The sequence below is a fragment of the Sminthopsis crassicaudata genome, chromosome 4 (genome assembly GCF_048593235.1).
Source record: "Sminthopsis crassicaudata isolate SCR6 chromosome 4, ASM4859323v1, whole genome shotgun sequence".
NCBI classification, from domain to species: Eukaryota; Metazoa; Chordata; class Mammalia; order Dasyuromorphia; family Dasyuridae; genus Sminthopsis; species Sminthopsis crassicaudata.
Window position 1 is genome coordinate 193,768,801 of NC_133620.1, and position 12,839 is coordinate 193,781,639.

The 12,839-nt window shown below is 35.8% G+C and overlaps 1 protein-coding gene across 9 annotated transcripts in view; it reads left to right on the forward strand.

The window, feature by feature from the left end:
- Positions 1 to 12,839, forward strand: part of CDK19 (cyclin dependent kinase 19) — a 288,374-nt gene that overhangs the window by 209,189 nt on the left and 66,346 nt on the right. For all 9 annotated transcript variants that reach the window (XM_074310097.1, XM_074310098.1, XM_074310105.1 and 6 more), the window contains 2 exons: positions 9,544 to 9,654; positions 12,093 to 12,233. In XM_074310097.1, coding sequence (XP_074166198.1) covers positions 9,544 to 9,654; positions 12,093 to 12,233 — 252 coding nt within the window. The remainder of the gene's footprint in view (positions 1 to 9,543; positions 9,655 to 12,092; positions 12,234 to 12,839) is intronic.

The following is a 12,839-nucleotide window of genomic DNA, read 5'->3' on the forward strand; positions in this document are numbered from 1 at the left end:
CCCTTTACCACACCCCCCTTTTTTTCTTTTATATCAGTAAAATCAAATTATCCTTGAGTATTTTTTATATACCCACAACAGAGTTACAGTTCTCAAGGGTTCTGTGTACCTTTTTCTGTTTCTCTTCAGTCTTGTGGATGTAGATCAAATTTTTTGTTTAAGTCTGGTTTTTTTCTTAGAAACATATAGAATTCCTCTGTTTCATTGAATGACCATCTTCTTCCATGGAAAAAGATGCTAAACTTAGCTGGGTAGTTCATTCGTGGTTGCAGTCCTTGATCTTTTGCCTTACGGAATATCAGGTTCCAGGCCCTTCTATCTTTGAATGTGGAGGCAGCCAGATCTTGGGTGACCCTTATTGTGGCACCTTGGTATTTAAATTGTTTTTTTCTAGCTGCTTGCAGGATTTTCTCCTTTGTGTGGTAATTCTGCAGCTTAGCCACAATATTCCGCGGTGTTCTTTTTTTAGGGTCTATTTCAGAAGGAGTTCGATGAATTCTTTCCACATCTACTTTCCCTTCTGTTTCTATTATCTCTGGACAGTTCTCTTTGATAATTTCCTGTAAAATAGAATCTAGGCTCTTTTTTTGGTCATAGTTTTCTGGAAGTCCAATAATCCGCAGATTATCTCTCCTAGATCTATTTTCCAGGTCTATAGATTTTCCCAGTAAGTATTTGACGTTGTTCTCCAGCTTCTCATTTTTTTTGTTTTGTTTGACTGATTCTTGGGTTCTCTGTGAATCATTCATTTCTATTTGTTCCATCCTGACTTTTAAGGAGTTATTTTCTTCTTTCACAGTTTTTAGTTCTTTTTGTAAATGCCCAATTTCGTTTTTAAATGAATTATTTTGCTCTATTGAGTTTTTTTCCATTTCCCTAATTTTTTTCTTTTGAGAATTATTTTCTTTTTCCAATTCAGAAATTCTATTTTCTTGAGACTTTTTTATCTTTTCCAATTCAGAAATCCTACTTTCCTGTGTTTTTTTAACCTTTTCTAATTCACTAATTTTGTTTCCCTGCATCTCCTGTGAATTCTTTATTTTTTCCAACTCCAATTTCAGGACGTTGTTATTCTCTATCATAACTTCCCTTTCTTTTCCCCATTTTTCTTCGATCTCCCTCAATTTTTTAAGAGCTTCTTCTAGAACAGAATTATGTGATGGGGGGCAGGAATCGTTCCCCTTTAGGTTGTTGTCTGTTGATTCTCTACTGTCAACTTCCTCGGGGTTGGATACCCGCTCTTTCTCTGTATAGAAGGAATCTATGGTTTTTCTAGCTTTTTTGCTCATACTTAAAAAAAATCTTTTGGGGTCTGTCCCTGGGGTAGGAAATTATTTACTTCTTTACCAGCTTCCTCCCAGACCGGATGGATGCAGCGGCCCCTGCGCGGGAGCTAAGATAGAGCTCTGGGAGAGATTTCCCCACCCCCTCCCTGGAGGTGCCTCAGAGGTGATTAGCACTACTGTGCTTCGAGGGCAAAGACAGCACGAAGCCCAGCCTATGTGTCCGGGTGGGGAGTGGATGTCTGCAGCAGGTGACGTGAGAAGCCCCTGTGCTCAAACTGGAAGTGTCTGCCAGAAACCGCGGTCCCTAGTTCAAAGGTTCCGCTTCTCTGGGACTTCCTGGAGCTGAGTTCCACTCCCTCCAGCTAAGCTAGGCAGTGTGTGTTGCCTTGGGCCGTATCTACCCACTTGTCAGTCTCTTAACTATTCTCAGGAGGTAGCTGAGGCCACACCCCCTGGTGCCAAGAGATCCGCTGAGTCACCCCCCCGGATCGGGGAAAATCTAATTTGAGTTTTAAAATATTTTGGCTTTCTCTTCTGGACTGCTAAATAATTAGCAGAGAAGAGCTAACAGCCTGTGCCAGATTCCTTTACCTCAGTGGCTTCTCTGATCCCAGAGCCCTTCCCAGCACAATGGGCGCAGTGTGCCCCTACCCCACCGTCTGTGCTGGTCTTTCTTATTCCTCCCCTGAGAACTGACCTTTCCTGTTGAAACTCCAGATTCTCTTCAGCTGGTAAGTCGTGCTTCCAGTCCTTGTGGTATCTATCAGTCCTGAGCTAATTTTGAGACTTAATTTATCTAATTGGTTGTGAGGGAGTGAGGACGTTCACTGAGTTGTGTGTTTCTTCTCCGCCATCTTGGCTCCGCCCCCCAGTCCAACGCTATTTCTGAGGCTGATTAAATCTAGTTGGTTGTGAGGGAAGAAAGGAGCTTACACAGTCGTGTGTATCTTCTCTGCCATCTTGGCTCCGCCCCCAGCAATCTGTTGAATTTCAAATACACACAAATCAGAGAAACAAAATGTGAGTCAGGGACTTGTATGGCTCAGACAAGGGGAGTATTGACTTCTTTTGAAGTCACATCACTTTTGAACCACTGAAACCTTCCAGGCTCCTAGGTTGAGCTGTGAAAAAAGATTAGGCCAGACATTTTCTCTGGAAATCAGCAGAGCCCAAAAGAAGCATGAAGCCTACCTTCCTTTATTGAGTTCATTATGTGGTGCATAATTTTTTTTTCTCTTTTCAACTCCTGCCTTCATGCTATTTTAACATTCCTTCAAACTTACTAAACCCTCATTTTCTCAAACTATTCATCTCTCATGAACTATTTCTCCATGTACCTCAGCCACACACAAAGATATTCCTGAACTTTCCATCACCTCTGATTATACCATCTCCATTTTTATGAATTCCCAGATACTGTGGGAAAACTGGGACACTGATATATTGTTGGTGGAGTTGTGAAAGAATCCAGCCATTCTGGAGAGCAATTTGGAACTATGCCCAAAAAGTTATCAAACTGTGCATACCCTTTGATCTAGCAGGGCTGCTATTGGGCTTATATCCCAAAGAAATACTAAAGAAGGGAAAGGGACCTGTATGTGCCAAAATGTTTGTGGCAGCCCTTTTTGTTGTAGCTAGAAACTGGAAGATAAATGGATGTCCATCAATTGGAGAATGGTTGGGTAAATTATGGTATATGAAGGTTATGGAATATTATTGCTCTGTAAGAAATGACCAGCAGGAGGAATACAGAGAGGCTTGGAGAGACCTACATGGACTGATGCTGAGTGAAATGAATAGAACCAGAAGATCGCTGTGCACTTCAATGCTGTATGAAGATGTATTCTGATGGAAGTGGAAATCTTCAACATAAAGAAGATCCAACTCACTTCCAGTTAATTAATGATGGACAGAAACAACTACACCCAGAGAAGGAACACTGGGAAGTGAATGTAAACTGTTAGCACTACTGTCTATCTACCCAGGTTACTTATACCTTCGGAATCTAATACTTAATGTGCAATACTTAATGTGCAACAAGAAAATGGTATTTACACACATATATTGTATCTAGGTTTTATTGTAACACATGTAAAATGTATGGGATTGCCTGTCATCGGGGGGAGAGAATCAAGGGAGTGGGGGATAATTTGGAAAAATGAATACAAGGGATAATATATTATAAAAAAAATTACTCATGCATATATACTGTGAAAAAAAAAATCCTAAATAAATAAATAAATAAATAAAAGAATTCCCAGATCCCTTTATCCGTTCATAATCTTGGGCAAAATCCTACTGTTTATCTACATGATTTCCAATCTTTTCACCCCTCAGTTCTCTCCTAGGTTATCTCCCCTATACTGTCCATTGTCTCCTCTTTTCCCCCTTTGACCCTATGTGAACCAGTTCACTTCTAATTTGTCCTCATCTCTTAAGTTCTTAGCTCTCTTATCATACCAACAAGTATACCCAACCAAATCACTCTCAACCATTTATAGCCTTTGTTCCTTCACAGATGCTGTTGAATGAAGATGAAAGATCACCCAGCCTTTGTGATGGAATCTTATACAAATTTATGTTACCCAAACTCAACTGCTCTCTCACTGCTGCTAGGCAGTCCTATATACCTATTAACTTTTTCTCCACATCAACTTTTTCATATCTTTTCATCCCTCTTCAAATCTCCCATTGCTCCTCCTCTCTCAACTATCCTAAGTTGAAATTTTTTTTTTAACTCAGGTCTTCCTGACTTCAGGGCTAGTGCTGTATCCACTGCACCAACTACCTGCCCTCTCAGTTGAGATTTTTAAAGAAAAATTTGAGATCATTTTTCTCAAGCTCACTTTCCCACCTAAAATCCTATGTTCTACAGGGTTCTTTTCTTTCCCCTCAAAAAACCCACTTCTCTTAATTCTAGTGCTTTCCCTCTGTTAGCTATTTATTGTGTATATATTTTGTTTTGTATATTTGTTATACTGTCTTCTGATTAAGATAAATATAAAATGCACTGTTTCTCATATAAAGCCCTTCACAAATCCTACCTACCTTACCTTACACTTACCTTACACCCTTTTTACTCCCTAATGTCATTTTCCATTAATGCTGTATATAGTTATTTGCACATTCCATTCCATTAGTATATGATGTTCTTGGGAGCAGCAACCATGTTTTTGCTTTTCTTTGTGAGCTCAATGTTCATCATGGTACCTGGAACATAGTAAACAATTAATACTTTTTAAATGATGTGGCAACTGTTTGCATATATGTAAAGGAGTAAGGAAGACAGGAGAGTCAAGATTGGCTTTAACTGTCTCAATTTCTAAGTCTGAGGGAATGGAAGAGTGCCTAATGGAGATAGGGCTAGGAGGAAAGGTGATTTTAGGAAGAAAAAGAACTTCTGTATTTGCCATGTCAAGTTTGAGATATCTATGAGATAGATAGGTGGAGATATCCCACAAACAATTAGTGGCATGGGGACTGAAGGTCTGAGGAAAACATGGTTTATATGTAAGATTAAAAAGTCATCTGCATAAAGAAAGTAGTTAAATTCATGAAATCATTGAGTGTATAGAAAGAAGTAAGCCACAGTTTGTAATGTAGTTGTAGAGACAAAATATGTTCAAAAAAAAAAAAAAAAAGCTAAATAATTATATAGTGCAAAAAAAAAAGCATAGTGAATGTCACTAGGAAGTTTATAATAATTTAAAAAATAATATATATTTATATATTATCCTTTCAGCCTCAGAAAAGCCTTATAGAATAGGTTTGGGTAGGTGTTTTTAACATCACTTCACAGATATTAAGTTTCAAACCAGGACTTTGTTGCTCAGGACAGTTACTGGAAACCAGGTCTAGAACCTAGTTTGCTTGATTTCCTGAGAGTTTCTCTTTTTTTCCTACTCTGTCATAGGGCCTCTTGCTACAACTTCCCTAAGCCTTTCATTTTTTTTACCGTCCAAACCTTAATTCTTCTTACCATTGTGAATGCCACCAAAAAAACTTGCCAGGAGTTAAGTAAATGACTGAAACCACATATCCACTTTGGCTCCTGAGGCCTGTGTCTTTTCTGGGGAATTTAATGGTGGGAAAAAGAGTGTCTAACAGGTACTTAATTTAGTAATCATGCTACATGTCAAATAAAATAAAACTTAGGACTGGATTTGGTCTGTAGCCCAGAAATTCATCATTTCTGATTGAATATATAGTACACCATAACTGATTTTGCAGAAAAATGGAGTACTCTATAAGGTATTTTTAAAATAATAAATTGTGTTTATAATAAATAAATAGTGTTAATAATAAATGAATTTACAGGCCCGAAAAGCTAGATTGATAAAAAGATTTATTGTAGGAATTTGGAAGTAAAGTTTAATTTGAAAGATGCCAGGGCCAGAGGTAGTGGCTGGGCAGGCAGGAACCCTTACATGGCCGGAAGGATACCATGTTTGGGGGGAAGGGCTCTTGCAAAGAGACAGCTCCAGTTTGGTTCTTTTATACCTAAAAGGGGCTTGTAGGTGGTGCCCCAAGTTCTGGCGGGCTTTTCAGATAAGGAAGAAACTGTTTGTGGGGGCTGATAAAACCCAAGCCAGCTCAGATCCGGTGGGGGGTGGGCCTGGATATTCAAAAGGGTGCTTTTTGACCAGAATTTGTGAATCAAAGGTCAGCCATGGAGGTTGGGAAATCAGAAAGGAATCTTAAAGGGACCTCAACCCCTATCATATTCATTGCACCCCACTTTCTTCAGTTTTTCTAGAGGATATCTAATATTGGATACCATACACATTACTTATGATATGCAATTGACTTGTTATTTATGTTACTCATATGGGCACATGTACCTTTTGATCTGAGAGTTTTTTTTTTTTTTTTTAAGACTTAGAAGGAAATGGTAACATATCCTTGATATTAAGGTATCATATCCTTTTCCCCAGGTTTCTTTAGCTTTCATGGTTGGTCTTCCTTTTTAGATTTGTATCTCAGAATTCAATACAATGTGTGACACAGTAAACATTTAATGGATGCTTTTGTATTCATTTATTCATTCATTTACTAATTAACAACGCAATTAAGTTATTGACAGGAATTTGTTCTTTATATCATGTCTAATGTGCTTCTTTTTCCCAACTTTCCCCCATTGCTCCAAATTTTCAATCACACAAAGTTTACTCTCACACATGACATACCTTCAGACATTTGAAGACAGTTTTATAATCCTTTCAAGTCTTTTTATCCTTTTGAATAAATGGATCCTCATGGATCATTGTTGTCATTATCAGCATCATTTTCATCATCAGTCCTGGCATTTATAAAATACTTTAACTGTTACAGAATGCTTTATGTAGATTGTCTCATTTTATCCTCAAGACATCCTTTTATGAAATAGGTGCTATTATTATCCCCTTTTATAGGAAAGTGAGGGTGAGGTTAAGGGACTTGCCCTGGGGGGATAGTCAGCAAAAGCATGAAACAGAATTTGAAGTTTGGTCTTTACTATCTTCAAATATAGCATTCTATCTGATGTACCACCTAATTGCCTTGTCATGCTCTCAAGTTCTTTGCTATCCGATTGCTTTCTTATGGATAATCTATAGTATATTAGTGCTCTTCCCAAAATGGTGATATCCAGACCTGAATACAGTGTTGTCTGATCAGGGGAGAAAATTATGAAATCTTAATTTCCATTCCCTGGACACCAAATTTTTTTTTTTAATCTAGAATTATATTACTTTTTTTTTTTTTTTGGTTGTTGAATATCATGCTATTTATAGGGTAGATGAGTGGAACTATAGTGAAGTGAATTGACACACCTTTTCCAGTTGCAGTAGCAAGTATTATTTGGGGAAAAAGAGTGGAGAAGGATTGAGGCTTAGAGATTAACCTGGCAAGGGAGTAACCTAATATTTAGGCCAGCTCCAGCTGTCACTAACCATAAAGACAGGGGTGTAATGTTCTGTTGTCTCCAGAAACTGCCAATAGCTCTCTGGGAGAAGGTCTCTTTTCTGTAAAATCTTTTCTCTGTGAGCAGGTTTCTTGGGAGCTCTGAATCTCCTCCAGCTCTTGTCCTTCTCCATTCCAGACTCCTTCTCCAGGCTGCAGTCCCAACTCTGGCCCAGATTCGACTCACTCCTTGCTCAATGTTGTTTTCTTTTATCCTCCCAGAGAATGGGCGTGTGAGAACTCAAGGGCTTGTGGGAAAATTATTTCTACCAATGAACTTGCTCCTTTTAAAGGTTGTATAAACTACCTTTCATATGTAAACTCCTCCTCAGAAGTTCATAGGGGTAAACTCCCCTTAAAGGCAGGAACCAAAGGTGTGAACTAGAGAATTGTTAAGTACCAACTTAGCACTTAGTAAGAACCTAACACAGGGGAACCCCCAAAGGTGGGACTTTTCAAACTGAAAGAGTTAACCTCTTTAATGGTCTGTAACCCTGGTAGCAAGAGAAGATGATTGGAGGATAAAAGACTCCTAAACTCAGTAGGTCTTTTTCCTTATAAACTTTTTTTCCTAGTTACTTCTCCCTCAGTTTATTTTTTTATAATTGATTTTGGAGGACTTTATTTTTTTTTTTTTTATTCAGTGTCATCTTTTTGATTTAGTCCATCTTTCCTGACTTTTCAAAATGACATCTGGCATTCATATTGAGCCTTAAAGTTCAAAAAGCATTTTATTTATATTATTTCATTTGATCCTTACAGTAATCTTGAAGGGGCAATGTTTTATTGACCTCATTTTACAGATGAAGAAATTGAGGCTGACTGAGTAATTTGTTGGAGGTTACAAAGTGACTGAGGCAGAATTTGAACTGAAATATTACTCACTCCAAATCCAGCATGCTATTTACTATGCTGAAGAGCTTTTTTTAAACACTATTTATCTTAATAGCAGTCATTCAAAGCTTTTTATAATTCACATATGTGATAACATGCCATCTGTCTTCATTCCATTGTGCTAAAAGGATATAATTGTCTCTCTAGAGGTATAGCATAACATAGTGAATAAAGTTCTAGATTTGGATTTAAGAAGACTTTGTTTCCTACTTTCTTCATGCTTAGCGGCCTTAGATAACCATGAATAAAGCCCTTAATAGCTTTCTGACTAATTTTCCTATAAAATGGAGATACTAATACCTCTAGAACCTTTCTTACAGATAAGACTTGCTTGAAATATATATAAAATGTTATGTAGACTTAAAAATTTTGTATAAATGTTGACAATATGGGGTTCACATGCAGGATGTAAATGCAAAATATAAAAGTTTAAGACAGGTACATTGTTGGAATACACAGGAGCCACCTGACAGTGGCCAGACCTGCGGAATGGATCTCCTCTTGTGAGGGGATGATACAAGGAGACTGAGAGGCTGTTGCATTGTCTGTCCCTCTGCCTCCAATTTATCTCATTCCCAGTCAGCAACACCTGTGTCAGCAAAGGCTACCCTGCAACTTCTTCAGATGTTATGATCCACAGCAGTGGAGGCTGGAGGCTTTTGGAGAATTGACTTGTCCCTTAACAGTACATTATGTAATTGTGCATAATGCATTTCAAATTCTATGATCAAAAAATGTATGTAATAGAAAAGAATGCAAAATGTAGCCTGTGTCTAGCAGAATCAAAGTTAAGCATGTGAAACCTTCCCCTGGCAGAATGGGTGGTACAGAACAATTTGTTCCAATAACTGTGGTCAGCTGGAACAGGTACTTTGTAACTCTTAGAAACATTGAAGACATCAGGGTCATCTACTGAACCATCATCAGTTGTCCTGACTTGTCTTGCTGCTGGACTTTGATTATTGTAGAAGAGATCATGAGGCCAATGACTTCTTACAATTCTGTCTTACTTAAATCCAATATAAGAAATGCATTACCCATGATGTCAGGAGCTCTGTGCTTAAAAGCCCACCTTTGTGGAAGTTTTACCTAGCTTATGTTAGATGACAGAGCATTGGACTTGGAGTTCAGGGATTATGCAGGAGAGAGAAGGAAAGAAAGGAAGGGAAGAAATAAAGGAAGAGGGTAAGACATTTTCAAAAAAAGCTGAGTGATGGATATTCTTGCTTTTTAATAAGCTAAATAATTTTTGTGGGATTCAGATTATAAAAATTTAGTGTATTTATCAGTTGACTCAACATCAAATAAATGAATTAAACCTTTTTTCCTCTCCAAGTTAGTAGTTATTCATTAAATATAATCGTAAGAATAGTGTTGTACCTTACTCAATGGAGATACTCATGTGCTTCTATTTTCTTTTCAGCTTTTGCGGGAATTGAAGCACCCTAATGTGATTGCATTACAAAAAGTGTTCCTTTCTCATAGTGATAGAAAGGTTTGGCTGCTATTTGATTATGCAGAACATGATTTATGGGTAAGTTCAAACTTCTTGATCATATTTAAGCTTTTTTCCCTGTAGATTATTTTATTTGTGTATGTAGTAGAAGTAGGCTAAAACATAGAATCAGAAATCCAGTCTTCATGACTATTGTTGATGAGTTAAGTGTTGAAGTTTTATGTATGTCTTAGACACACACATTATACTTTAATAAAAATTGTATGTTATCTTATTTTGTTTAGGTAATACTCTATTTCACTATGTCTAAGAAATGGAGTTAACATGTTTTTTTTATTTGATAGTTAATAAGCTTAATGATTTTAAGAAAAGCAAATTCATGTTTACTTTGTGATACATATTGTAGTTCAAATTTAACTAATGTTCTGCATTTGATTTTTGACCTAATTACTTTTAACCTCTTAGTTGCCCGAGGCAACTATCTTAAGACAAATTTTCAGAGAATGTGCTGACCTGCTTTGTTGGAGAGAGTTTCCTTATTTGGAATTTCCCTTTAATGATCATAGGTCCACTCCCTCTCTAATCACATTCATATATAGTTCACTTTCCCAAGTTAAAGTTTAGCAAATATCTCACAAGCTTGTAAATAAAATATCAATATATGTTTATTTCTCTTTATAGGAATTTCTCTGAATTGATAATTGAATTTAATGTTATGACAATATACAGAAGAAGCCAAAAGTACTATTTCTTGTCTAAAGTTTATTATAACTTTTTAAAGTACTCTAGAATATTAGATGTTTAAAAAAAAAAGGTGACAGAGATAACTAAATGTGATAATATCAGGGTCTAGTGACAAGTCAGTCAGGAAGCATTTATTCATCTACCATATTAAGCATTTGGGATACAGAGAAAGACAAAAGTATTTCTAGCATTTGAGGATCTAATAGAATAATTGTTAAGTCTAATGACAAGACTGAATTCTTATTGTGAAATGGTGTGATGGAAGTTTTTTTTGTTATCCATGGATCCATATATTATCCATGTATAAATCAATACTACATTTAAAACATTTATTGACCTTTTTTGCTTTTATATCACATTTCATTTAACAATAAACCTATCTAAGTTCCCCATCCCCAGCAAAGTTTCTAAGACTTGCAATTTCCTGACTACTTATAGATTTGTGTGGAGTCTTGTCTCCACAAAGAATATGTTAATTCATTAATTTTATTAAATATTTATCTCTTACACCCCCCCCCCCCACACACATTATGTTTATCTCTTACCAGTCTTTATATGCTCCTTGAATAGAGCTTTTGATCTTATATGTTTTTGTATATACTTTGGTACATATTTAAGAAAGATAACCTATAGATTAAAAAATTGAATCTTTAAGTTTCCCTTAGCTCTAAAAACTTTAATTTTATGAATACAGTGGTATGCATTATCACTTATGTGAAGTAGGATGATAGGTGGGATTTTTTTGGTTTTAGTTTCTGTTTTTTGCCAAATTTATCTGCAATTCATTCGAGGCTTGAATGTTTGAATGGGAAAAGATGATATTTGAGTAGAAAAAGACCATTAGAAAGTAATATTTTCAGCTAAGAAATTTAAAAGAGAGTCAAGAAGAAAGCAATAATAAAAGAACTGTGAAGAAAGCAATAATAAAAGAACTGTTATCTATTGAGAAATAAAAACTTGATAAGAGGGAGGGAAATTATAAACATTAAGTCCAGTATTTTAGAATTCTAGTTCAGCACCCTAATTCCTTATATGTGTATCTCAGTGGGATCAACTTTCCTAGCTGCCTGACTCTTAGTGACTATATAATAGCCACTGGGAATGAGTTATTAATTACAGGACAAAAGAATGTAGATTATAATATGCTAAAGACTACCATGTGATACATATTTTATTGCATTTTATTTTTTCCTGTCATTGTTAATAGACTCTACTAAAACAGGATTTTGTTTTTGTTAACTGGGAGTTTTTATTTCCGTAGTAACAGAGTAGAGAGAAGCTAGATTTTCTTTGTCAGGGAAAAATTCACCAAAACTATCTCATTTTAGGGGGATAGACTAGAAGCAGTCATGGTTTTGGCTTATTCCTATATATCTTGCTTTATAGCTGTAAAGTGGTGCTTTGGATTGGGCATCTTATGATAAAATGTGAAATCTTACTGAATTGACTGGTTTTTTTTTTTTTTTTTTTTTTAATATCTCTTCTAGCTTAAATTCTTTTTTTAATATCCACAGGAAGATTTATCAGTTTTTTGTTCCTGTTTGAAAAGAAATCTTTAGTAGTCTGTCTATATTTACTCACAACACACATTTAATTTTAATTTGATTTAATTGAATTTCTTTTCATTATGTATTTGTCTTGAGTGTTCAAGAATTTAGAAACCAAGGAATTATAATCTCATTCTCACATAAGTGAACAGGGCTAGGAGTACATAGAAATTTTTGTTTTGTCAAGTTTGTACATAAATAAAGCAACTTTTACAAAATTTCTAGCATATTATTAAGTTTCACCGGGCCTCAAAAGCAAATAAAAAACCGATGCAGTTGCCAAGATCGATGGTTAAATCACTGCTTTACCAGATTCTTGATGGAATCCATTACCTCCATGCAAACTGGGTGCTTCACAGAGACTTGGTAAGTATTGTTCATTTTATCAGATTAGTTTTATGTTAAATGATTCAGTTACATGTTTTCAAAAGTACATATTGATCACTGCTGTTCTTCCTGTTATTGTTGCTCATTATTAGTAAAAACTTTCAAAAAGGAAAACAAACTGAATTCTTATTGTTTCTATCCTCAAGATCTTAACTGAAACAATTTCTCTGTATCCAGTAAAAGGAATTCAGATAGCATTATCAACATACAGTGATTTACCATGTGGTATATATCTTTTGTTAGGAAAAACCAGCCAGAATTTAAGTGTTTTCCTTTATATGAAAAAAGCTTTTAATTCATTAGGAAGTGTTGATAATTATACCCTACATCGTGAGTGAAAGTAGAGACTACATAAAGATATATAAAATGCTTTGCAAAATTTGAAGCACTCTATAAAAGCTAGTTTTTACTATTTCTACTACAACTGCTGCTGCTGCTGCTACATTTGGCATGTGGACATTCTGTAATGTAATAGTTCATTATATTAGCTGTTTTTTGTTTTTATTGTCGTTATGTTTTCCCTCTCTGACAAACAACATACACTCTTCATTTGCAGTCTTTTCTTTGGATTTCTTGTACTTTAAT